The sequence below is a fragment of the Triturus cristatus genome, chromosome 7 (assembly GCF_964204655.1).
Source record: "Triturus cristatus chromosome 7, aTriCri1.1, whole genome shotgun sequence".
NCBI lineage: Eukaryota > Metazoa > Chordata > Amphibia > Caudata > Salamandridae > Triturus > Triturus cristatus.
In genome coordinates, this window is record NC_140590.1 from 597920780 (window position 1) to 597948205 (window position 27426).

Sequence of the window (27426 nt, forward strand, 5' to 3'; positions counted from 1 at the left end):
TAAATAATGCCGCTTCGCAGTTGGGAATATCTACAGGTTCGAAGTTACATACAAAATCTCTACTGTAAATAATAGCAATGCCCCCTCCTATTTGTCCTACCCGATCCCTCCTTACAATAGCATAATTCGGGGGGAGGGCCATGGCAACGTCCGGACCTGATCCTTCATGAAGCCAGGTCTCAGTTAAAAATAAAGCGGTAGGCTTTTTTTCCATTAACAGATGAAAAATATCAAGTTTATGTTGTACTAGTGAACGGCAGTTAACCGAGTAAAATATACAATTGTTAGACCTCGCTCCCTGCTGGCGAGATTTAATGGTAGTACCCTGTGTGATTTCACGATAGGGCTGGAAATTAATTAAGGACAGAGTACATTCGGGGCATGTTTGTGATCCAGCTAATAACGGGTTCAGGGTTATACAGTTGTCATGGTTAATGGGGCGTAGCGCCCTAAGTGTAACACTTGTTATCATACCGTATAGTGTGGAAACAGAGTAATACGCCCTAAGTCCCGGCCTGGACGGGCACAGACGGGCTGACTCTGGCTAGACTCCGGCGAAGACGAGGCGCGTCCGCTCAAAACGCGTCCGCTATCGCGGAGAGAGACTGTTTCCTTTTATCCCTGAGCCTAGAGCGCTCTCACCGCTCTGTCCCGCCCTAAGATGGCCGCCACTAAAACCCTGGTGCTCGGTGCCTTGCCCTGATTCGGCAGGTATCGAGCGCGAGTCTGCTGGCGCCGGAATGGGTAAGCCCCCCAGTGTGCTAACTGTCAATTTCTACATTTAAAAACATGCTAATTCAAATTCAATACAGTACAATTTTAAAAAGGTTTCAGTTCGTTTAAAAAATGCAGTTTATACTCTCTAGCATAGTAGGTAAAGCAGAAGGATGATACGCTGCTCGAGCGCTCGCTAATCCCATAACCTTCTAAAGGAACTCCGCCTTTGGCCTTGTTACTCTATATGGGTATAGAATTCCTTGGTGGCTTGCAATATCCTTATAATGTACTGCAGGAGTTACTTCATTCTTTATATCTATCAGACATGATTAATTGCATCTGCACTTTCTGTTTACCATACACAAACACTGTGTCCTTAGAATTAAAAACCTTCACAAAACATAGTCTGATGAGTACAGGTTCCCTTCAGACTGTTGCAGGTAATTCTGAATGTACACCTGACCATCCACCCATTTTGGCCTTAAATAACCCCAACCCATCTCTGCTTCTTGGTGTAAGCCCAGGAAATCCAGGAGTATGGGTGAAGACTCATACCCATATGTCCTGGGTGTTCGTTCTGGCTGCATGTGGCAATTGTGCATATTTTGATGCACATCTGGTGTCAGCTCACATTCCTCTGTCAAGCATGAGTTTATCATCTGGTTGCTCCTGCCACTTCTGCCACTACACAAACATATATTGTGTGGCTTTAACAGGGGGCATTGTTATAACAAACCATATTTGCACTGGTCTAAACCATCCTTTTTGCAAATAATATTGCTCTAAATGTTGAGAACCATTTTACCTATCTTATTAAATAAATGTATATGGATTTTGGATTTATAATCCCTGGCCATCCTACAGATCATTTTCCAGCATATGAGTATATGTTCACTGCAGTCTCACAGTGCTAGAGTTGAGTGGTAAAAAGAAAATGAGCAGACTGTCACACCATCATCCACGGTATAGAGGTAAAAGAAGGAGCTGGTTGTTGAAATATGGCTATCTCTGGAAGGTCACCCCAAAATGTTGCCTTCCTCCTCCTCATTTTCTGGATTTTTTGTTGGCTTTAGGACTCTGGGCACTTTACCACTGCTGACAAGTGTGAAAGTGCACGTGCTCCCTCCTCTAAAAATTGTATAATTGATTTACACCTGTTTGGCATATTTGATTTGCTTGTAAGTCTCTTGTAAAGTGATTCACCATATACCCAGGTACCGTAAATTACATGCTACTAGTGGGCCTGCAGCAAAGATTGTGCCACTCAGAGTGTGGCCTTTCAAACCGGTCTCAGGCCTTCCATTGCAGCACCTGTGTGTGCCTTTTACTGCCACTTGGACTCAGAATTTAAAATTACTTGCCAAGCTTTAAACTCCCCTTTTATTACACATACGTCAGTCCTAAGGTAGGCCCTAGGTAGCCCTAAGGGTAGGGTGCTGTGTAAATGAAAGGTAAGACATGTTGTATGCTTTGCATGTCCTGGAAGTGACAAACAGCCTATTCCGTGTTTCACTACTGTTAGGCCTACTCCTCTCCTTGGTTAGCATTTGGAATTTCTTAATACACTTTTAAGCTGTAATTCCTGATTAGAGAAGAGAAGCTTTTTCATGTTTCATATGTTTGGAATGGTAATGACAAATCCTACTTACTGGTGAAGTTGGATTTAGCATTACTGTTTCGTAAATGCCACTTTTAGAAAGTGGATTTTGCTCTGTGCTTATAACTCTGTGTGCGCTGTTGCCTGTCTCCAATGCATGTCTGGACTATGCATTCCTTCTAAACAGCCACAACACAGGAAGGATAGGTGTGTCTGGGTACCTATCTACGTACATTTTCATTCTGATGACCTTGCATGGGCAAGATGGAAGGGAGGAGCTAACATTTCACTTGAATTAGCTGTGTTCGGTCCCCACACAAAGGACTGATTATCCCCCACAGATAGCCTGGCAGACAGTGATAGGTTGAAAGGAATGCATGTGCACTTCAGACAGGAGCTTTGAATTCACCCCCACATCAAAGGCACTTTGGTATATAAGTGCTGGGTCTCTGACCCTCTAATATCAAACACTACTGGACTTGTAACTGAAGCTCTGCCATAACTGCTATGCTGCTTAAAGGACTTATTTTTGGACTGCAGACTTGAAATGTCTGCTTTCTCTTGTGTTGCCTTCCTGCCTTCTGCTCTCTGACTCTGCTGAATCAGAGCTGGACTCTGCCTTACCTCCAAATGATCTCCAAAAGCTTGTTGGCTTTCCTCCTGTTGCTTGAGACTCTGGGAAATCAACGTCTCTGCCCCTGCTCCTGTGCCTGGCTCACTGTCAGAGGCCAAGGTACTTTCAATACAGACTTCAACGCATCTCCTGTGGGAGTGTAGCAGAACCAGCGCATCGACCCGGTTTCCTGAGTAAAATCAGTGCATTGCATCGGAACCAATGCTTTCCCCCAGAGATTGATGCATCAGACAGCGTATCACCGCCGTTGCAGCTCAGTCGGATCAACACAGCCCCTTGACTGCGATGTAGAAACCAGCACATCACTCGATGCCTCTCAACTCTAGCACCCATCTTCAGAACTGAATCATCGCCTTCACTGCATGGAGAAGATTGACGCATCCTGCACCTGCACGCCTCGACAACGAGCATCTTGCTGTTTGCGACTAGGAAAGGTATTTGTTTTCACTGGGAATAGCATGGGTCCTGTAGCCAACCAGCACTTCATCACGATCAGCCCAAACTTTGACTTTGCCTTGGTCTAGTGCGACCCAAAGAAAATATTTTAGTGCTACTTGCTTTACTGCATCTATTCTTTTAGAATTCAATATCTCAACCTCTATACATTAGGTTTGTTGTTTTGGTCTTGTTTTGTTCAGAATATAATAGTCTACTTTTCTAACACTGTGTGGAGTCTTTTTGTGGTGTCTTTATTGTTTTACTATGTGTGTGTGTGTGTGTGTTGCACAAATACTTTATACATTGCCTCTTTACATCTGCCTGACTGCTCTGTGCCAAACTACCAGAGGGAGAATACAGGTTATCTTTTAGCGAGTATCTATCCTACCCAGACTAGGACTGTGGCTTCTGCTTGGACAGGGTGCATACCTGTGCCACCCAGAAACCCAATTTCTAACACTGGTAATGAACTGGAGTACTTCCTTTGACTGAAACCGCAATATGTCTCCAGTGGTGGTAAATTCTTAGAGGTGAACATCTAAACATTCTTGTGGGATTTAGAAGAAATATTTGTGATAAAACCTCCAGTATGACGTTTTGAATTCCTCTTTTTGAGATGCATGTGTAAATGGTGATTGGTTTAAACAATCTTAACCAAATTTCTCTTATTGAATATAATTTAAGAAAATGTCTGAAAGATTTTTAAGAGTAATTAACTTTATGAACAATTTATAGGAAATAAAGAGTGATTTTTTCTCTGAAATATTTTTTGCTTAAGCTACTACATAATATATACCTTCCTGAGTATTGATACAAGAAAAAGGCTACCTACATCACCAAAATGCATTTTTCTTCATTTCAGAAAGTGGATGAACACTGTAGCTTGCATACTAAGCCCAATATACAAATACAATAGGTTGCATAGTTAATGCCCACCATAGAGCAAAATTAGAACAGGCACAATATCTGAACTCTATACTAACACTTTCCTTTTTTTCTTTTATTTTAGCTTCTAGACATGTGCATGCAGAACTGCTGTGTAACCTTCAAAGCTCTTGTTGTGAAGAAGGACTTCTGCAAAGTGCTAGTTAAACAGTTGAAGCCAAAATACAACCTACCAATTGTTATGCAAAATAAAATTTTACATTTCATCATGGTAAGTAGTGTACTTAAATGTGTAAAAGTTGTAACGAGAAAAAAAAGGACAGAGAGACAGGAACACATATGGGGCCATTTAAAGATGAGAAGATTTGGATATGTACTATAAATTAATGGATGTCCTTTTCTTCCCACCTTGCTTTTTTTCTGTATCATTTGTAGTCAAGTAATTGCTGAGTTTCTGAAGGTAGAGACTGACCCTGACTACAATTCTCCTTATGATCCATGTCCAGTGGTAGCTTTAAAGCTAGCCCCAGAACCGGTTACGATATCGTTGAAAGGATATTTCCCCATAGCCTGGAAATCCGCTTCAATTTTGCCTCTACTTAAGAAACCTAACCTGTACCCGTAGGACTCTAATAACTTTCAACCTATCTCGCGTATCCCTCTGCCAGCTAAACTGGCCGAGAAAAGTATGAACGCACAACTTACTACATACTTACGAGAAGCCCAAGTATTAGATCCAACCCAGTACGGGTTCAGAGCAGGTCATAGCACGGAGTCCGCTCTGTTAAAATCTACAGAGGAAATTAGGACCGCACTAGATCAGGGAGGCAAAGCCGCAATGATCATGCTGGACTTGTCCGCGGCCATCGACACGGTCCATCATGATTTGTTGATGGACCGGTTGTGGGAGTGTGGAGTACAAGGCAAAGCATGGGAACTCCTGAAGTCTTTCCTCTCGGACAGAAAGCAGACAGTGTCTCTAGGCACTTTTTGTTCTAAACCGTTTTCTCTCCCCAGTGGGGTGCCGGAAGGCTCCTCTCTTAGTCCAACATTATTTAATATATACGTGTCCTCTCTTGCCCCTCTGATCAGGTCATTTGGATTTGATCTGACCTCCTATGCAGATGACACTCAGATTGTGGTGTCTCTGCTACTAGGGCAAGAGAGGGAGACAGAACTACGATTTCATGATTGTATGGATGCAGTGGGTATATGGATGTCCCAGAACTGCCTAAAACTTAACTCAAGCAAGAAGGAGGTCATTTTGTTTGGTAATGATCCCACGTTCTGGACCCCAAGTTGGTGGCCAGTTTCGCTGGGCTTACTTCCAACTCCTTCCAGGAAAGTAAAGAACCTGGGAGTTTTGATTGATGATAGATTTCAGTTTGAAGATCAAGTCAACTCAGTTGTCTCGGCTACCACATTTGCCCTGAGAACCTGTAAAAAAATTCTACAGTATCTTCCAAAGGAAAATCAAAGCACAGTAGTGACTGCATTGACTATGACAAGGCTGGACTATTGCAACAGCCTTTACCTTAACATCCAGGAGCGTCTGTTGCAAAGATTATAACTTCTACAGAACTCGGCCGCCAGACTGTTTACAGGGACACCTAAGTTCGCCTCTGTTTCCGGCGACATCAGAAGACTCCACTGGTTGCCTATTAAGAAACGGGTGCAGTTTAAGTCACTTTGCACCGTTTTAAAAGCACTTCATGAGACTGGCCCAGAACATCTGAAGCAGCAGTTTCAATGGTATGTTCCAAATAGACTATTGCGATCCCTAGGAGCTAAATTGGTAGCAGTTCCAACCTTCAGAAAAACTGGCTGGGGAGGCAGGAGTTTTCGTGTGGGGGCAGCCAAAGCTTGGAATGCCCTCCCATTTCAGCTTCGAAATAGTACGAATCTCATGGCTTTTAGGAAAGCCTTAAAAACCTGGATGTTTAATGTGTAATATGCGGCTTTTTTTGGTGAGCTATTTAGGAGGTTCTTTGTAGATAGCGCCAGGACACCTTCGGGTAACAGTTTGCGCTTTAGAAATATTATAACATAACATAACATAACATAACAATTCTGGCACCCCTTAGTTAATGGTCTTTCTGCTACAGCGTCGGTACATTGACCTTTTAGAGCAACCCTTTGAATATTGTTTTTTTCTGTCATAACCACTGAAAAAGCCACTTTTTTGTTAACAGGAAAGTATAACGATGTTCCCGCATACTGGGAACTATGGCATTAGTGATATGGCGGGTGGGATATCAGCCACATTCCTAAGTTAGTATCCCGTTTGCCAAACTCTATATAAGGCCCTAAATTGATAAAAATAAATAAGTGAGATAATGATCTAAAATGCTATAAAAGTAGCTCCTTTATCGTTAACATCCACAAAGGGCGATAAGTGATCAGATTGTTTGTTGAAGGCAAAATAGCCCACCACACAGATTTTCATACAGAGGGCTGGCTGGTGCGGTTTTGGTTATCCTGCTTTGATGCACACTGCTGCTAAGAAGGGGATGCTATAGAAAAGCTCCAAGGAGTGTTTATGTTTTCAGCAGCCATGTAAGTGTGCATGGGCTAGTATCTGGATAGTAAGACAGATAGAGAGACACCGTTACAGCACTATATTTGAAACACTAAATAAAAAATAATCTTTGCATCATAAATATCCCCCCCATGTAATTTTACCAAACTTTTGGAAAAAATAAAGATCTGAATTAAGGATTTCATCCTGCCATACTTGGTTTAGAGTGTTCCAAGTGGGGCAGGAAGATTGGAAGGAATAATGGGGATTCGAAAACGTGCTTTTCTCCGACTTTCTCTGCATCTAGCAACAAACATTGGTAAAGCCACGCCTCACCTATTGGCTTTTCCAAAACATTTTGTGGATGATGTTCAGCATTAGCAAAATAGACAAAATGTTTTTGCTGCTGTTGTACATGTACGTGCATGCATGCATCACAAGACTACGGCCTCCCAACCTCATGAGATGTGCATACGCATACGTAACAAAGCATATGCATGCCTACAGCAATACGCAGCCAGCATTTTTGACTGTTTCATGATGGTGAGCGAGCTGGGTAGGTGGAGAAGAGAGCAACATTGAGGTGGGAAACAGCACACGAAGGAGAAAGTGAGTGAACACTTTCACTCCCTTGGAGTTCTGCAAGAAAAAGAAAAAGAACTTCCCTGATGTGAGCAGTGAAAGGTTACAAATCATCCAATCAAAAGGAAGGTAACATAGCTATACTCCAGCATATGGACAAATACAAGAAGAGGAAGGAAAGTCGTTGAATAAGAAGCAGGCAAACGGAATTGGCATAAAACCAACCAATTGTAAGCAGTGGACTGGCCGAAATGCCACTGTAAATATTGTCCTCCATTGTTCTTTGAGATCAGGCAGCTAAATGCTTCTTCAAGGTGACACCCAAAAAGGGTTAAAAGTTAGTACACCAAATTGTCATATATGTACGGCCTAAACCTATTGGGTGCCTGTGCTTAGTTTGGTATATATTCCTCCAGCAGTTTGTGAGAAACAAACAAAAACAATGTGGCTATAGCACATGCTCAAGTTCTCTATATTTCACTTAATGTTACAATGTGACATTAAGGCCATTTTTTAAAACTAAGCATCCATTGGCAAAACAAGGCAATATTCATGAACATCATTTGGCATATTTAGAAGGAATCCCCCGGGGGAATTCATGCCAGTTCCATTGTTTGATTCAGGCGAATGTAGGTTTGGGAGGCTCTACGTTGCATTTGCCATAGTTTTCGAGATTTGGGCCCATTCAAATAAGCAGATATTTCCATAATGCTACAAGCTTTGCCCAATGGTTCACAGGGCTTGGGACACCCTGACACTGCCTTGATTAAGAACAGGATGAAGGCTGGTCTTCCTTTTTAAATCCCTAACCAGAACCTTCTGTGGCCCCACTATTACCCATTTTGGCCAAAGCTGTGTGAAGTTCCTCAGCTATGATGCCGAACTATGGGGATGTTTTGTCAGCACTCCTAACCTTCCCCACGTGCAAGGGGTCTTTTTACCATCCTTCTACCTTGCCAAATACACCATATTACTGTTGCCCTTTGCCCAACCTACACTGTGTGCAAGAGCAGGGGCACTGTGGTTAGCTGCTGCACAGCCCTGTACACATTTGCAAACAGGGAATGGAACAAGTGTCAACAACAAGGGTAAAGAAGGCCGGGGAGAGATGGCATTGGAGATGCTGCCCAGCTTCCACTTGTGAACAAGACAGTGAGATAGTGAGGATCAGACAGCTAAAAGCTGACAGCTGTTCACACTGCCCTGTTTGCATTTGCGAATGGACCAGGGGGCAACTGCTAGTATTCCCAGAACTATTTGAACCCTTTTGTGAGGGTGAAGTAGGGTCGGAACAGATGTTAGCTGCTTTGAGAACCCTCAAATTAACCCACTACCTGGCCTTTTACAATGCGGGAAAACTACATAGCCTGGATCCTCGGGAAAGGTGGGGGCACTAAGAGCCACAGGTACAAAGCATTTTTTGGTCGCAAACAGCTCCATTTGTAACCGAAAAAATGCAAAATGCGATTTGGTAACTTACTATTTTGCATTTGCAATTTGGTATTTGGAAGGGGCATGTTTAGGGCCAAATTCCGGTCACAAAACAATAATACTTTACCACAAGTTTTGAACTGGTGGTAACCCAGTCGCAAAAAGGGGAAGGGGTTCCTTGGGGACCACTTCCCCTTTACGAATTTGAAAAAATGAAACTGCAAAGTTTATTTTTTTCTTTTTAACCACATAAAACTTTCCTTTAAGGAAAACAGGTTGCATTTAAAAAAAAAAGTCTGCTTTATTCAAAAGCAATCACAGTCATGCTGGTCTGCTGACCCCAGTAGGCCACCATCCCTGTGATGGACTCGATTCCTTGTGGGCCACAAATATGCATGATGTAGGTCTATTTGCGACCCACTAGGATTCACTAATGAACCTCTGGAGAGTTCCATACATTAGGAATACTGATTTCCTAATTGCGATTCAGAGAGAATTGCAATTTGGAAATCGGTATTCCTAATGTTTTCATATCTGGCCCTAAATACCCTACTCTTTTTGGGCAAGGGGAGCAGATCACTTTAAAGCCCTGACCAGGTCTAGTTTTAGGGCTGTGCAACCAATGTAGCTGCACCTGGTACTGCCCTCGGAGGGGGTGGGCAATGTGTTTATAAGCAACTTATTGTTTTAAAAGCACCTGCTGCAGAGTTCCATGTGTGTCTAGTAGTTTTCAGGCAACAATAAACATGTCAAGATAACTCTGGTGATTGATGTTCCTGCTGCAGAGAGAAGGAGTTTTGTCTAGAGGCAGTTTTGACTCATCATAAAGTAGCACAGACGATTAATCTGCCTTCTGCAAAGAACGTGTAACATGCAGATCATAGAACTGAGTGTGAGTGAACTATGATTAGCGCTATAAAAAAAGGAAATTAACTTGTGAGGATGGGATTCGGATCCAACTTTATAAAATGGATCCAACTACTTTATGCCTGCCCGACCGCACAGGTTGTGGTAAACAATCATACCTCCACACAGTTTCGATTAGCGAGAGGAACCAGGCAGGGGTGCACTCTTTCGTCTTTGCTCTTCGCCCTGGTGCTGGAGCCTCTTGCGGTCTAGGTCAGGGGGGACCCGCTGATCCGTGGACTGAAGTGGACGGAGAGCCATGAGGACCGCATTTCATTATATGCGGATGATATCCTTTTATACATGGCCTCACCATCAGTCTCTCCACCGTGTTCTATACATATTCCACATATTCGTAACTCACTCAGAGTACACCATTAATTGGACCAAATCTCAGCTCCATGTACTGTGGAGGGCACCACCATGCAACCCTAGGGGACATGACATCCCATTGGCATTGAGGGGCTTCCGATATCTAGGTATATACATTACACTTGATCCAGCCCTATTCTATGATGTAAAGTTGCTTGAACCTCTGGCACGTTTCCGTGCCAACACCAAGCACTGGTGCTCCCTCCCCCTCACTCTCTTGGAACGTGCAGCCCTCTTTAAGATGCTAGCACTGCCACGCTTCCTCTAAGTGTTGCAAAACTTCCCAGACAAGATCCCTGACACTTATTTTACGAACTTCGAGGGCGCCGTACAAGCGTGGTATGGGACAGTCGAGCCTCTCGGATAGCCATGAAAAAATTAATGGCAGGGTCACCAAGCAAATGGAAAGAGCGGGAGGTAAGACCCTAAAGACCTCCCCACAGCTCTGCCTATTAAACATCTGGGATGCCACTGACCTCACGCAAACTGAGAAAACATGGGCCTTGCTTGTATAGGCCATTGCCAAACGAAATATTGCACAGACGTTTGGGGGTTGTGGTAATTTCTGTTGTGCGTGACTGGGCAGCTTATATGGATAGGGCAATGATAGCTGAAAAGGATGTCTTCAAACACAGGGGATGCCCTAGAAAATGGGATTGCAAGTGGGGTGGGTGGAATAGATATAGAGGCAACATATGCCTGTCTCCGACAGCCGAACTGCGACGCGACCGACACAACATTGTGGACTTACCCGATATTGACAATGTGATTTCGCATGAGGATGGGTAATGTGATCGTCTATATGTCGACTAATATATGCCATATATATGTATACCGTGACCCTGGTGCAATGTTATATCTAAACTGTGGACATATCTGGTATTGGAAATATGATTCTGCATGGGGATGTTTAACATCATTCCCGAATACCAACTAAATCGATGACATATATGTTTACTGTGACCTTGATACATTGCTGTACTGCTGCTTTAAGTTTTCTTTTGATCAATAAAAAGTTTATCCAAAAAAAAAAGAAAAAGGAAATGCATGTCAGAGAGGGGCTATGGAGAGATGTGGGCACATTTGGGGGATGGTAGTGAGGGAATTCATGAAGAAGGAGGTCACTGGGAGGGACTGTCACACCGGGTGTCACCAGTCTTAAAGCCGGCACTGGCCATGACTTTGGACATGGCAGGAGACATAAATGTTTCTTCAATCATACCTCAAAATCAAGGGTATATTATTATCAACTCTTCCTATGACGTGATATTGGACACTAGTTTTATATATGTATATATTCCCCCCCCAAAAAGGTAATGATAAGTTAGTAAAACTTTATTTATGTTTGGTATAGAAACCCAACTTAAACTACACAAACATTTGAAATTCTAAAGTTATATTTATCTCTTAAATGGATCATTTATGCACCTCTTATGCACTTATCTATTTCTTATTTGTTACAAACGCAACCTAAACCACACAAACATTAGAAATTCAAAAGTTATAGTTATATCTTAAATTTATCAGTTATATACCACTTTCAAATTACTATGTCATACTTATGACTCACATTTAAACTTACGCACCACCTTCAAATGTGTATAACTGGTGCACCTCAATACACAATCTTGCCACCTTAGTCACCTCACTACATTAACTACAACTTGTCCCTTCTCCATGCATTAGCTATACCCTTGCACATTACTTAAGTTATAGCATGTGACATCATTACATTAATAACAACACGTATGACAACTGAAATTATATGATCTGACACGACACAGTGCATGATCTAGTGGCAAGTTATAGTTAATATAGTGTGGCGAGTGAGGTGACAAAATTGTGTATGGAGGTGTGCGAGTTATATGAATTTGAAAGTGGTGCATAGGTATAAATGTGAGTTCTAGGTATGACATAGTGGGTAAAGCTCTAAGGAGAAGTCAGGGCCTGATATTTTGAGCTAGAAACCCCAGACAAGAACCAAGAGACATTAAAGCTGATTTTAGGTGTGGCCAGGAGCTGTATATATAAAAAGGGGGGTCTGACCTGTCTAATATCCGTTGTTAAAAAAAGTGGTCTTAAAAACCTATGCCGAATGGTGTTGTATTTAGGGCAGATATGTACAATGTGCAAAGAGTCACACGTTGAACCTTGGCCACAGGTGCAAGATGGTACATATGTGATTCTATACCAGGTACCTTTTGAGAAAAGAAGCTGGTGGAATATGCCCAGCCTAAAATAGGTCAAAAAATGCTTTGATGGTTGAGCATTTCTAGGGGAACATATGGTTCTACCCCATTAACTGTTTTTATCATAGTATATTTACTATTTTTTTGTGGATATAGCAGAAGCTTCCCAATCAGCAGCCGCTCTATGATGAAAAGCCTGCTTTAGGAATGCAAAGGAGTTTGATCCAGTAAGGCCTGATCCGCTGGGAGGGCTCAGTATCAAAACACAAGAATTCTCATAGAAACCCAACACGGCCATCAATCAACATTAATTTAAGGAATACTACGTACACTTCAATCTTGTGTGTATGAGTATTTATCTCATTTCTCATATATATATTTTTTCTTCATATTTGTCATCTTTTGGTGATCATATCCATCTGGTACAATCAAAACAATACAGTGGACAAACAACAGCAAACACTCCTCAAATCAAATCACAACAGAATATAGTCACAAAAAAACATGAACAAAATTCAAAAATACATTAGCTGCTGAATAAAAATAAACTTGGTATCGCTTTGTTCGCCCTAAGTTGGCACGGTATGCCCAGACGTGGGTCCCTTGCTCACTTTGCCACTGGATTCAAGATAGCCTGGCTGATGAGGGTTATGAACTCGAAACCGGTCCTAGGAAGCTTATTTCCGGTCCAGGGAAGACATGGCTTAGCAGTTCGGGCTGGACTGTTCCCATGAGGCACAGGGTCAGACTGATTTGCATATCGCCATGTCTGAACTGGGGTGGTGGAGTAAGCTAAAGAATGATGATGGATTAAACCCAGATCAGTTGACTGGGGATGAGTGTTTGATTTGTCCAAACGCTCCGTCCATCATCCCCTTTGGTATCGCTTTGCTTTAGCCAGACAACATCTTGTTTTGTGATCTTCCCAGGGTTAGAAAATAGCTCAGGTCTCCGAAGGGCTTTAACATGTACCCTCTCAAAGTGCAGCCAGGCTATATTGGACATATTATCCAGTTTCAAACAGTCCTGAATGACTAACCTATTAATGCTTAGCTCCTTAGTAAGCCAAACTGAGCGACATAATAATAAAGGGTTGCAGCCATATAAAATCAGCAATGTAGTTCATGCCACCCTCTTTGTGTATAATCTCAGAGGGCGAGCATTTACCTACGCTCAAAAGACTCCTAAAATGTATTCTCTGCCCCCAAAAGCGGGGCTATAATGGCATAGCCCCATATCTCAGAACCAAAGGTGGATATTCGGATACACTTAGCTTTATAAATGTATTAGTGTGGTGGAGTGGTGTAAAGTATAGTGTGTAAATGTAAGCAGGGGTACCATGAAATTGTGTGAAAAGATGTCAATGTTATGTTGCCAAAACATATATTATAATGTGTAAATGTGAATTTGTATATGTATAAAACATCGTTATATATTGCGTTTTGTGCCATTTGGTCAAGGGGGTGCAAAGAAAAAAGCGGGATCCCAAAACAGGTTTGCAATCAAGTGCATTTTACGCAAACCTTTATATTTCGGATTTGGATGAAATTTGTCAAGATTACAAACTATAGTACACAGATGGTTTTTATGGGTAGTGCAGGTAAGTAGGGTAAGTATTTTTAAGGTACTGTAAGTTAGTGATATTTGTTGCAGCAGTATTTTAGCAAATGTTTTCTGTATTTTATGGGAGCACCATGGAACATAGCAATGACAACTGATTAGGTGATTTGCAAATGACTGTCTTTACACAAGTTCAAGACAGCCTTGTTGTTTTTAGAGACAGTTTGCTCGTGTTGTCACTGACCATGCTATGAGTGATTTAATATGTGAGGTCATACCAGTGCATTGTGGGGCATATGTTATAGTTAGGACAGCTAACTATAACTGCTGAATTTCACTGGTTTTGTACAAGTGAAATCTGAGCCTAACTATAATGTCCTTGTATTCTTTGTTTTTTTCAGTGAATTTCTAAGTTTAAAAAAAATTCTATTTCCTAACTATAATGTCCCTATAACCTTTGTTTTTTTCAGTGAATATATATAGATATATACACATATACACAAATACAAGTGCGCACATATGCTCTATTGACATTTCCAGGGGCCCCATCCACTCTTCCTGTAGCCCAGTGCATTCCACCCTAAAAATACACTCTTCTAGAGACTGACAATTCATGTTATTGCACTTGGAGTGGTTTGTAACATGCTAATAATCATCCTGTGGGGGTCTCAGAGTGCCATTGGTAGAATTGCTCAAACAGTTTGCCCACCTTGCTAGCAGTCTTTGTTTCTCGTACCCAGGTACATATAAATTAGTTTTAGACATGGACTATGAGCCAGTTGGAAGCTGTGAGAGTCAACAGCGCTGTGTTAGCATCTGCACAATAGTAGCCTGAGTTCAACCCTCACCACTTCTGATGGCTGGTCTGTGGTGAACACTACATCTTGCGCTGTTCTTGTTTTATGTGAAGTTATTATGTGGGCGTGAAGCTGATTGAGTCAAATGCATTGTGCATTTTCCAAAGAGACTAAGGACACATTGCTGTGGGTTGGAGCTTTTCCAGGGCTCTATGGGAGCATTCCCCTGTATCTGGAGTCCTTCACTTGCGGTAGTGCCCATCTCTCTGTGTGTTGCTGTGCTGGAGCGTGTTTCCTTGCAGCAAGCATCAGGGAGCAGGTTGCAGAAGGGAGGAGGGCTGCTGAATGGGAGGCAAATGTAAACCGGTGGGGGGGGGCGGACAGAAGCTGCATGTCTAGTAGCAGGTAAAAGGCTGAAGACACCGGGTAAAGGGTGGGGGAGGAGTTGGCATTGCAGGGGCAAGGCAAATGCTGCTGCAAGATGGGTAAGGAGCAGGGAATAGGCTAGGTACTGGGAGATGGAGCATGGGATGGGATGTTGTTAATCCGCAGCTAAGGAACAGACCAAAGCTGCTAGTACAGAGCTCGGGTGTTACAGAACTTAGACAGGGCTGCCCGTGCATTGTGTGGACCTGCGGTGTAAGGGAGGATCGCAGGTTGATGCATGTGGCTCATTTGTATAGATGCCTGCCACACCTCTCCTGTGGCATGGATAGAGTCACAGGAAGTTAGAAGTGTTTGCTGCAGGACCTGCCATAAGGGATTAGTTGGAACATTTTTACCCAGACTGATTTTGATTCCCACTCCAGCACAGGACTTATTGTTACTTTGGGAGAAGTGTAACCCATGTGGATGCATGAAGGGCACCCGGAAGTTCCTACCAGGAACAGATACCTGCAGATGAAGCTTTGTTTCCTGTGTGTGGGTTGTGTGGATGCTAGGGAGAGGGAGATCCTGTGTGGCAAAGCAGCACTGACTGCTATGTACTGGTGACACTGATTAATGCCTGACAGCTGCTGGCTGCTCCTGCTTGCCTACCGCATGGTCACCAGGGCTTCTGACCCTGGCACTGGCGAGGGTGCCCCAGCAGCAGCCTGGGGCTCACCAGTTTGCTATGAGGGTGTGCCACAGGTGATATGGATAATAACAAAGCTTGCTGCTACTGTGCTGCTCCTCTTTTCACTAGAAATACAGTTTCCTGCATGTGAGAGCAATAGTTTCATCTCTTTCCCAGCCAACATGACAGCAGGCAGGCGAAGTGATGGAACTTCCACTTCCAGCAAGCAGGCATACTCTCACAGCTCCCGCTTGCTGGAAGCAGATTCTTTGCTTTTGCTTGGTGGGAGCTGTCACAGCTACCGCCAAGCAAAAGCAAACAGCTAAATCCCATGGGTGGGCTCACCGGGACATAGCAGAAACCAGCCTTTGATAGTGGCTCTCCCCAGGGCCATATATGGCTCCAGGAGGGGGGGGGGGGGCGTGTGGCTCCCCTCCTTTCTTGTGCAGCGGCCAGCCCCAGGGAGATGGTTGTCCCTGGGACTTATATTGCCCCATCTTAATTTTTTTTAAGTATTTGTCTTTGGGGAACTGTTTTTCCCTGCGGTCTGGAGTGCGCAAGTGGCCCCCCTATCTATTTTAAAATTAAAGCCCATGGGAGGTGGTGGTCCCCTGGAGTCTGCGCGCCCCTGCCTATCTATTTTTAAATTTAGAGCCTGGGGAAGTGGTGCTCCTGAGAGATCCAAGTAGCCTCCTTGTCATAATGTAAACATCAGCCCTAGGTAGGTGGTGGTCCCCGGGACATAAATAAGCCCTAGGAGGGGGTCCGTGCGCCTCCCTCCTTATTAATAAAAGTACACATGGCCCTGGGACCTGACCCACCTGGGGGAAATACTCAAAGCAAGCGCGGGAGAACATGCTTGTTTTTTTTTGGTGTTAAATTCACAGCAATATTCGTGACAGTTAATGAATCTCCATTAAAGATAATGGGGTAACCCAGTAGCCCTCAGAACCTGGGCACTATAGTAAAAGCAAAAAAACAATGGTTCTGTCGGGAAACATACAGACTTATTTGGGTATGTACTTAATACAATGGAGAACAACGAAGGACACACACAAAAACCAGGATAACAGAAATGAATTTGTTTTACTGGATGGAATTATATCAAATATCATATAAAAACACCGAAGTGTTTACAGGATGACCCAACCAGGAAGCACATACAAAATTAAACAATTAGTGAAACACTGTGTACTTTCACAAACCAAAACCTCACATATCACAATTATGTACAATGGACAATACATAAAAATAATAATAAACAGACAGATCCAGTTTGGAGTACATAAACCACAATAGGCTATAATTTCCTAATTCTGTATGCGGATTTGCATGGACGCATTGGACAAGTAACGTCGACGTTTCGACCCTATATGGTGGTGCCAATTAGTATGCATCAAAGGTGGGTCTTCATCAGGACAGAAGATTGGTTGGGGACCTGGGAGAACCAATTTATTCTATTGGAAATGGATTCCTCGTATAGCGTTAGTGGTAAGCCGGCATCTACTTTGGTAATGAATTCTGAAAAACGGTAATTTCATTTAGAAAGGAAGAGTGGTGCTGTCATGACAATCGCCACGTAATGGTATCCGTGTGCTGGACGTCTTTATACTAATTAGCGGCCGAGGTTTTGACGGATAAAGACGTCCAGCACACGGATACCATTACGTGGCGATTGTCATGACAGCACCACTCTTCCTTTCTAAATGAAATTACAGTTTTTCAGAATTCATTACCAAAGTAGATGCCGGCTTACCACTAACGCGATACGAAAAATCCATTTCCAATAGAATAAATTGGTTCTCCCAGGTCCCCAACCAATCTTCTGTCCTGATGAAGACCCACCTTTGATGCATACTAATTGGCACCACCATATAGGGTCGAAACGTCGACGTTACTTGTGTGGTAAATATTCTTTTCACCTAAACTGAATTTCATACGGAATCTTAAAATAAAGTAAAATAGCTCAGAATAACAAGAGGCAGAATCCGTGGTATAAGAGGTTTTCTAAATGGGCTTTATTCCAAAATGGCCGACTCGAGTCGCGGCCTTCAGGTTCCGTCACCACGAGGGTTCAGGAAGTGAAGTACAATACTTTATTGACAAGAAGTAACTTTTATAGGTCATACATTACAATGAAACGAATGCAAAAGGCGTAACAATTGATAAGATAAATGACATGGTAATACGTAATCGAAACTAGGCGTAATAAGGAGCAAAAAGAAACATGATTGGCTCTGATTATCTTACATAGGTGGATCTATAAGATAATCCTTAACATAGATGCGCGCGCAGCAGCATGACGTGTGATTGACGTGCAACTAGGGGGTGAAGGGGACTTGACATTTAGCTCTACATGTGGAGACGAGAAGTCTGGGGGGTCAAGTCAACCTAATCCCAAATCATATCTAACATCCTATGTTTAGAGAACGATGTTATCCACAAGGAAGGACTCTCGGACAGAATCTATTCTATACTGACTGTGTGTGCGTGGACAAGCGTCTAAGTGCCTATATGAGATGCGAGGGGCAGAAAACTTTCCATGGCAACAGGGCTATGAATCACTTGCAGGAGGACGGAAAGGCTGAGTCCTTTGCTTGTGAGCAAAAGGAAATGTTTACCTAAATCACTAGACAGGAATGCATCGGCTGAAGAGCAAAATAGATAATTCGAAGGTGAAATACAGCTTCTTGGCAGGCAGGCGAAAACTGGCCGAGGCAGGCACCGTTAGCTGCACAGGGAGTAGGACAAAGTTCATGGATACAGATGCGGGCTCAAGCTGAAACTGTCAGAGACAGAGAGCAGGGAAAGGCTTTGAGGAAAGAATCGGGCCTACTTGCCTGAACGGTAAAAATGGAATAACTTAGCCATATAAAGTCGGTGGTCTTTCATACTTAGGAATCGAATATCCAGCCCATTGATGGCGGATCTGACAGAGAACATGTCGACGGTAGACACACATATGTTTGCGTCTTGGAAACTGGAACTGGAGGGAACATACATGTACTTGTAACATGCATATAGAACCGTTGGGGTCCAAGATAGGGGACATAACTGATCAGGAAAATCCACATTTCCACATTCCCTCCTTGTCCCCTACTTGCCCTTCAAGAGATATCAATCTTCATTATTCCATCGATTTGCTCATGGAGCATCATTTCTTCTTCCTTCTTTTTCCGGCATTTTGAACGAGAACTTTGATATGGAATGCATGATGTGGCACACAGACCACAAATCGCTGGTCCACATTGTAGGCATAAACAACAACTGAAGAGCATAAGAAGGCCAATACCTAGGAAGGATAGAACTCTCCATCCCCAGGCTGATATCACACTCCAAAACCACCCGGACCACGTCCAAGTGCCTGGATTCTCGTGTATCTGGCTTACAATCTTATGAAGGCGTGTTATAGCTTTATATACAGATGGCGAATTTTCTGGTATGAATATGCAGCAGCTGGATCCGATGACCCTGCAAGCTCCGCCCCTATCGGCCAGGATGACGTCAAGGACGAGACGATTCTGGAGAACAACAATTCTCATCACTGATTGTTCCTCTGTCAGATTGCCTAGGGCGGCTATAGTCTCGTTTACTACAGCTTCAAGAGTCTTGGTTAGTCTGCGTATCAGCTTACTATTTGATATTGTACCTATATAGGGAAAGATACCTTTATTGAAATCTACATACTTGTCCCATGCCGTCTCAGTATAATCGACAACTGGGATATCTCTTCGCTCTCTTTTGTGTACTAAATGAACATTTCGATAATAATCAGGGGGGGCTAGGAAAACAGGTGGTAAAAGGAATGCTATGTAACAGGTACCATCCCAATCTAGAGGCAGACGCATATATGCCGTCTGACCACATATAAAGTAAGAATGGCGAGAAGCTCTAAATGAAGATTTACCTTGATCCCTATATTCTATTGTAGTAACACATTGGCTATGGCCCATATGTATGGAACCAACTTTTCTTACACATAATTCACCCTTAACTGGAAATACTGACATAGTGGGCAGAATTAGTTCAACTTCGGATTTGACATTCAGAATCATAAGATTAGGCGTAAAATTACCTAATTTATACACTTCGTTTTCTAAATCAGTTCCTGTTCTACTGGGGTGACCCTCCTTATTAGGGTGACAGACTTTGAATAAAACTAGATTCAAATTTCCCCATATCCAATGTTGTTGATAAACTGCTGTGTCTGGGTCTATGGAATTTAGTAAACTAAACCATGCTCCACAGGAGCCATTGTGTGTGAACGGATGTGGAAAGAAAGGCAGAACTCCTTGGTTATTCTGATAGGGAGGGAGTCGGCCACACACCCAACAATTGGTGGCATTACTAGTCTGATGGGAATGATGTAACATACTAATGAAAGTGTTATTGCGCAGCGCAAGTCTATAAGATAATTCATGTGGCGGTAGGTCACTAAAAGAATGTTCAGCAGCAACATTATAAACATGTCTAGAAATAGGATGATATATGTGCAAAATCACACTCGTAATGATTATAAAAACACTCAATAAAAACAGAATTAATAATGTCCTCACACAGTAGCTACGCAGTGATTTACAATACGCCTGTCGTTTCAACATTTCTCTGGTATTTTCTCTACTCAGGTCCAAGGGATACATGTCAGAGACAATTCAACCGCTTCACCTTGGAGAGGACTTAAACAATCAAATTGCTCGACTGTTTGGGCCTAAGTTTTAATTTATAGCACTGAGAGTCATTCTTTTCAACAAAGGGAAGTTTTGAATCAGTCTGTGAGGGAGTGCAGGGCACAGTGTCTATATCCGAGGATAGTCCATGAAATTTCTTAACGTGGCTGGAATGTATCCATCCTTTGCGGCCCTCCACTTTCACGGCTGTTCTTGTGGTCAGCAGGACTAGCTTCGGTGTTTTCCACCTGGGCTCCAATTGGGTTTTCCGATCGAAATTCCTCACAAACACTAGATCCCCCGGAGCGACGTCATGGGGTTTCACCTCAGTGTTGTCAGGAAAAGCTGCAGCTACCTGTGAACGACAAGATTGTAGTGCAGACATCAAGGAAGCCAAGTAATCTGTCAGCATATTACAATTAACATCAGTTATTTTACGTGGTATAGGCGTCCCCCACATATTTGGTGGCCTTCCGAAGATCACCTCATACGGGGATAGCCCTGTTCGAGAGTGTGCTACCATTCTTATGTAAAATAGTGCAACTGGTAAGGCTACTATCCAGTCAACACCTTTCTCCTTACATATTTTAGACAATCTGATTTTCAAAATTTGATTATGTCGTTCCACGAGACCTGCTGCCTCGGGGTGTCGGACACAGTGGAATTTCCACTGATATCCCAACAAAAGTGAGACATGTTTCATTAATTCGGATGAGAAAGGCTGGCCGTTATCTGAATATACAACACGTGGTAGCCCGTACCGTGGGAAGAATTCTCGAACTAACTGTTTGGCAGTAGTCGGGGCCGTGTAATCTGATACTGGGTACGCCTCAGTCCATCGGGAGAGAGCGCAGACAACTACAAGAACATATTTGAATCCTCGACATCGTTCCATCTGGATATAATCCATTTGGAGCACTTCAAAAGGATGATCAGGAGTCTGGAATCCACCCTGTTCTACGGGAACACTTTTTCCTGGGTTGAACTGACAACATATCATACAGGTACGGACCTTTTGTTTAGCTGCTGCTCGTAAATGTTTATTGAACCAAATGTGTTGAATGCTATCTAACATAGCTTTTTCTCCTAAATGCGCCGGGCTGTGAATTGTAGCTATAATGGCTTGGACCATAGAGTCAGGAAGAAACCATACAGATTTCTCCTTCGTCATCCATCCCTGATCTGTCTGGATCCCTCCTAGTTCAGTCCATTTCTTTAATTCTTCTGCAGTAGCATGTGTCTGTATGTCAATTACGTCAAGTGCGGGATCCTTAATTGTCATACACTGTGTTGGTGTCTGAACTATTGGCTTTGTCATGTCTAATGTGCGGTTCTGAGCAGTCTGTTTAGCTGTTCTGTCAGCTAAATCATTGCCTTGAGAAATGATATCAGTAACCTTCGTGTGTGCTTTACATTTCATAATCGATATAGCAGTGGGCAGATGTATTGCGTCTAACAAGGCATGAATGAGGGGTCCGTGCTGAATGTGGGCACCGTGGGAGGTTAAATAACCTCTCTCTCGCCACAGCACGCCGAAGTCGTGTACAACTCCGAATGCATAACGTGAGTCAGTATATACATTAACTTTCTTATTTGTGGCTTGAATACAGGCTTGTGTTAGAGCAATAAGTTCTGCTGCTTGGGCTGACAAAGTATCTATACAATTTGTCTCAATAACTTCAGTGTCTGTTGTGACTGCATACGCGGCCACTAAATCTCCTGTACTTGTTCTCATGCACGATCCGTCTACATACAGCGTCAGGTCTGGATCTAACAATGGAACGTCTGTCAAGTCTTGTCTAGGTTTCGTCTTTATTTCAATGATTTCAACACAATCATGAGCTAGTGGGTCTGTTCCAATTACAGGTAATAGTGTAGCAGGATTCAATGTATTACACCGTCGGATCTCTATGTGTGGCTGAAACAATGTTAGTTCATAACCGGTAAGTCTTGCTATGGTCAAGTGTTGTGTTTGTGTTCGGTTCACAAGAACCTCTACTGCATGCGGTACTTGTACTGTCAATGGATGTCCTAACACTATGGCATCGCTTTGTCTGATTGCTAAAGCTGTCGCTGCCACTGATTTCAGGCATGCAGGCAAAGCCTGAGCTACGGGATCTAATGTACTGGAAAAATAAGCACATGGCTTGCGTGATCCTGCTTGATCCTGAGTGAGTACTGACAAGGCCGTACCTTCACGTTCTGTAACAAAGAGTATAAAATGTTTGCTATAACATGGTGTTGCTAAAACAGGTGCTTGACATAAGGCTTCCTTTAGGCTTTCAAAAGCTTGTGTATGTTCCTGAGTCCAAGGGAGAACAGTCGATGTGGCTGCCTCCTGTGTGGTTAACTGAATGAGTGGTTTTGCTAGAAATGCGTACTGAGGGATCCACTGCCTACAATATGAAGTGAGGCCTATGAAAGCCCGCACCTCCTTTTGTGTCTGGGGTATTGACATGTTAGCAATTAACTGGATGCGATCTGGTGTAAGCTGCCTTCCCTCCTTGGACAGCGAGTGACCAAGATAAATAACTCGCTGGACACAGAATTGCAGCTTAGAAGGAGACACCTTGTGCCCCTTGTCGGCTAGAAAATGTAAAACTGTCAGAGAAGCCTTTTCACATTCAGGTTCGCTTCTCGCGGTGATCAGCAGATCATCGACATATTGAAGCAGTGCAGTATTGACTGGCATGTGGATACTGTCAAGTTCTCGTTTCAGTGCTTGGCTGTAGATGCTGGGGCTTTCTGTGAATCCTTGGGGAGCGCGTGAGAATTTAAAGCTGCGCCCATTTAAACTGAATCCGAACAAGTATTGGCTTTCCGGATCTATTGGGACGCTGAAAAAGGCATTCTTGAGATCAATTACAGTAAAGAATGTTGCTTCGGAATCAATTGCTGTCAATAATGATGATATATCAGGGACCACAGGAAATTGTGGTACAATGCACTTGTTTAGTTCACGCAAATCAATAACCAATCGGTATACTGGTGGGGCAGTAGGATCAGTTCGTTTAAGAATCGGAATTATCGGTGAATTACATACATTGGAGTCTGTTTCTACAACTACTCCCTGGGCAATTAGCTCATCAATGATTTTCAACAAAGCCACTACAGCATCATGCGGTAACTTGTATTGTCGCATTCGTGGCAGTACCACTCCTGCTTTCAATGTGACTCGGTATGGTGTAATGTTCATGCAGCCGACATCCGTAGGGCCTTGTGCCCATAGATGTACTGGTAAAGTCTGTAGTCGGGGATCCATGTCTCTAGACACATAGTGACCTTTAAAATCACGTAAAAACAACCTTACTCCTTCCGGAGAACAACATATTATGGCTCCTAGTGCTTTCAGAGTTTTAATTCCTAACAGATTTTCTGGGCATGATTTAGTAAGCAATAAATCTGTAGTTCGTGTCAAAGGTCCTATCGTAAGTGGGAGAGGCTGTGATACTTCATTAACAATAGGTTTTCCTGAAAAACCAAGGGAAACATTTTGTGAGCCTGAGAGGGGTGCCCCTGGAACTTCACTACGTTTTATAGTGGTTCGACTTGCCCCTGTATCGAGTAAGAATTTTCTATCTTGACCTAATAATTCACTATGTACATAAGGTCCTTCTTGATCTACAGGAATCTCGATAAGCGGTAAGTCAACTTCCCTCTCTAGGCTTGTTCATGCGTAACGCTGATACTCAGGATATTCATACTGTGCAGTCTGATACATTTGTCGTGTTGTGGTTTGTGTGGCAGTAGCAGGCAACAGTGGTGCAGCTGGCACAAACTGTATTGGCTGTTGTGCGGCTGGCATGGCCTGGGGATGCGGCATAGCTCCTTGTTCATTCTGATCTTGTCTGAGTGGCCGCGATCTTTCTTGTGTTTTACCTATGGCGATATTATGTTTTAAAACTGGACAATCGTGTACGTAATGACCTGGCTTTTTGCAATAATTGCATGTTCCTTTTACCGGTCCTGCTGAATCGGACTGTGTCATACCCTTTTTATGTCCTTCAGCCGGTACTGTCTGAGACACTAGCATTTTCATTTTTGTATCTTTCATACGTCTTTGTTCGTGTTCTTGTTCATCTCTAATTCTATTGTGATGATACTGTAACATTTGTAGCATTTGTGACGGAGTGTTACTTTGCCAGGTACTCTCGAATTTCAATATTCTATTCTTTACTTGAGGTAATGCATTTTCTACTAATTTTGTCACAAATAAGTGTGGATACGATTCACTACTTGTTTTTATCCCACTATTTATTCCAAAACATTTTTCAAATCGGGCATAATAATCACTTGTGTCTTCATCATGCTTTTGTTTACAGGCCGTGATTGCACCCCAATCTTCCTTTTTCGTAGTTAATAAACGTGGCAGTACTTGTACTAGTAAACCTGGTAATGCTTTGACTTTATCCCCGAGTCCTGAACCTGCAGTTCGGGCCTTTTCCTCCGTTTCTAATGCTGTCCAATCTATCTTTTGGTCGCCCACTTCCCACTCTTTTTCTTTCAGTTTTTCATAAATGCCAGCAGGTAAGAGCACCTTTAATATCGTCATAATATCAGGATAGGTATACTCTCCCATCAGTAACATGTCCTTAATTTCTCGGTGGAAACCCGCTGGGTCTTTGTCATGACTTGGTACTACTTTCTTCATTTCTAACAATTCAATTTTTGATATGGGTGTGTATACAAATACACGGTGAAACTGATTGTCTTCGCCTTTTATTGGGTGCACTTCTCGTAAGGGATTTTGTCTATCCATATAGTACGGCGTTCTTTCTCTGCGGGGCAGCGAGAGAGAATCCGGACTTACAAAAAGGACATACTGTTTACGTGACACCAATATCTCTTTAATTAACTTGTTACTAGAACCTCTCCATCTGTTCGTGAGTAGTTCCGTTAATATATCAGGTAAAGGACCAGGGTCAGCATGTTGGCTCTTATATAATATAAGGAGTTGCTGAATCATATAGATTCCAGCTAAACGTTGTTCATCTGCACTGAGATTAAAAAACGTGTGTGCTACGGTCTCATCACCGTATTTTTCAGGACTGTCAATCCAGTGAACGGCTGATCTGGCTAATTCTTGCTCATCCATGGAATCGAGGAGGTGGTAACCCCTTCGTTCTCGTAGTATTTTATCTGCGGCTTGAAACAAATGTTCAGGAGACTTCAGATTTATTACAGGCGTCGGGTACGTTCTGCTGTTATTTGGGCATACAGAGTGTATGGGATCAGAAAAACATCTAGTATTATCACAGGATCTTCCTCTGCCTACATAGGCTATGGTCTCTGACTGTCTTGCGGAATTCCCTGATTCGGACACTTCATCTTGCTCGAACTCGTCTGTTTCCAATCTTTCTTCATGAATACGCTCTATCTCTCTACGGATTTTTCGGCACATGGCTATTATACAGTTTTTCTTATCGTGTCTCCCTTCTGATATATTCTGGCTCCATCTTGTAAGAATAAGCATTGCATTCGGGTCTACCCCCGGACGGTCTTGATTTCTGATCACACAGTTTATGAGGAAACGTAACAGTTCCCCCTGTATCTCTACTTTCTGGAATTCCATAGCTCTGTTAATACATTCTGGATCTCGCCCTGTTTGAACAAAATGATATATTTCGTCTAGATGCGTAGTCATTCCTGGTAACCTCGCTAAATACTCTGCGGCTCGTCTGATACGTAATGATGCCAGGACCATTTCGTCCTCTTTACCAACCACCGGGTCATATCTACAATTTACAAGGAGTTCCTTAAGCGTACGTTCACTTACGAATTTGGGTGTACGTGAATGCGCTGACTCTTGAAAGACAAGTTTATTTATTCTAGGTGGTGTAAAGGTATTGCTAGCACCTCCCGTGGCCCCATCTGGGGCGTCGGGTGTGAATGGGTTCGTTGAACGTGACACAGCAACTATGGGTGTCGATACCACTGTAGAATCGACTGCGGGGACAGATGCGGAAACAGATGTGCTTGCCGAAGCTTGTATCGGGACTTGCTGTTGCACGGGGACGGATACCTGATCCTGACGTTGAACCCCTCCGCCAGACGGTCTATGTGGTGTGGCGTTAGCATACTCGGGAGCTGCGTCGTCTAGATATGAGGAAAGAAAAACATCTTCTGCGGTTCTGGGATGCCCTTCTGGATGTACCTTAATTGGAAATAATGGGGGTGGCAAGTCTTTTGGCATCTCTGGAACAGCCTTAGGTAGTCCTTCGGCTAGAAGGGGGTACATACCATTCGTAAGAGCATTTCTTTGTCTATTTACTTGTTCTGATTTCACTCGGATACCTTCCTCAATTAATAGATTTTCTTGAACTTCCTTTGAACTTTCTTTGCTCCTCTCTTCTTGTCTACGTGCTTTTTCTGTGCGTCTATGAGATTCTTTACGCCATAACTCAACAGCGTCTTTCTGTGACTGTCTGACCTTTCTTTTCCATAACTCTTCCTCCACTTTCATGATGCACTCTGCATCCCAGGTTCCCGCTGCGGGCCACCTTTGACTTTCCGGCAATCCCTTGGTATAATCTACCCATAGATCAAGAAACAATATGGCATCTAAGCCATGCTTGTGATACATAAAATGCCCTGGAGTGTCCCTAGGAGGAATAGGAACTGCTTCTTCAAGCACCCCTTTTCTGGTAGTAATCTGTCTTAACTTCGAGAAGAGCGGCATCTTGACAACTGATCTGATACTTACTCTTGAATTCACTTAATACGAAAAACACAATAATGAACAGTGAACAATGAACAATCATTCATACCACAATATTTGAACACTTTAAACATTAAACATTAAACATTTTAACAATGACCGACAATGATGACAGTCTGCCTAACTAATCACCACGCTGAATTCTTGACAATAACTGAATACTTCGGAATACTTGATATACTGCTAAACAGTACATATACACTGCTAAACAGTGCAGACCGGATTTGTGTACCCAAATCCGTCTTGACCGGCACAACCTATGTGCGCGTCAACACGCCTCCCCGGCGATGGTACTCACCGAGTAGCTCCTTGAAACGGAAGGCCTCAGAGAATGGACGGGACTCGATGACTGCGGACA

At 43.0% G+C, this 27426-nt stretch overlaps 1 protein-coding gene across 2 annotated transcripts in view; it reads left to right on the plus strand.

Moving 5' to 3' along the window:
- The window catches only part of TOM1L1 (target of myb1 like 1 membrane trafficking protein), a 665925-nt gene that overhangs the window by 262930 nt on the left and 375569 nt on the right, over window positions 1–27426 (plus strand). For both annotated transcript variants that reach the window (XM_085617158.1, XM_085617157.1), the window contains exon 4: window positions 4396–4542. In XM_085617158.1, coding sequence (XP_085473284.1) covers window positions 4396–4542 — 147 coding nt within the window. The remainder of the gene's footprint in view (window positions 1–4395; window positions 4543–27426) is intronic.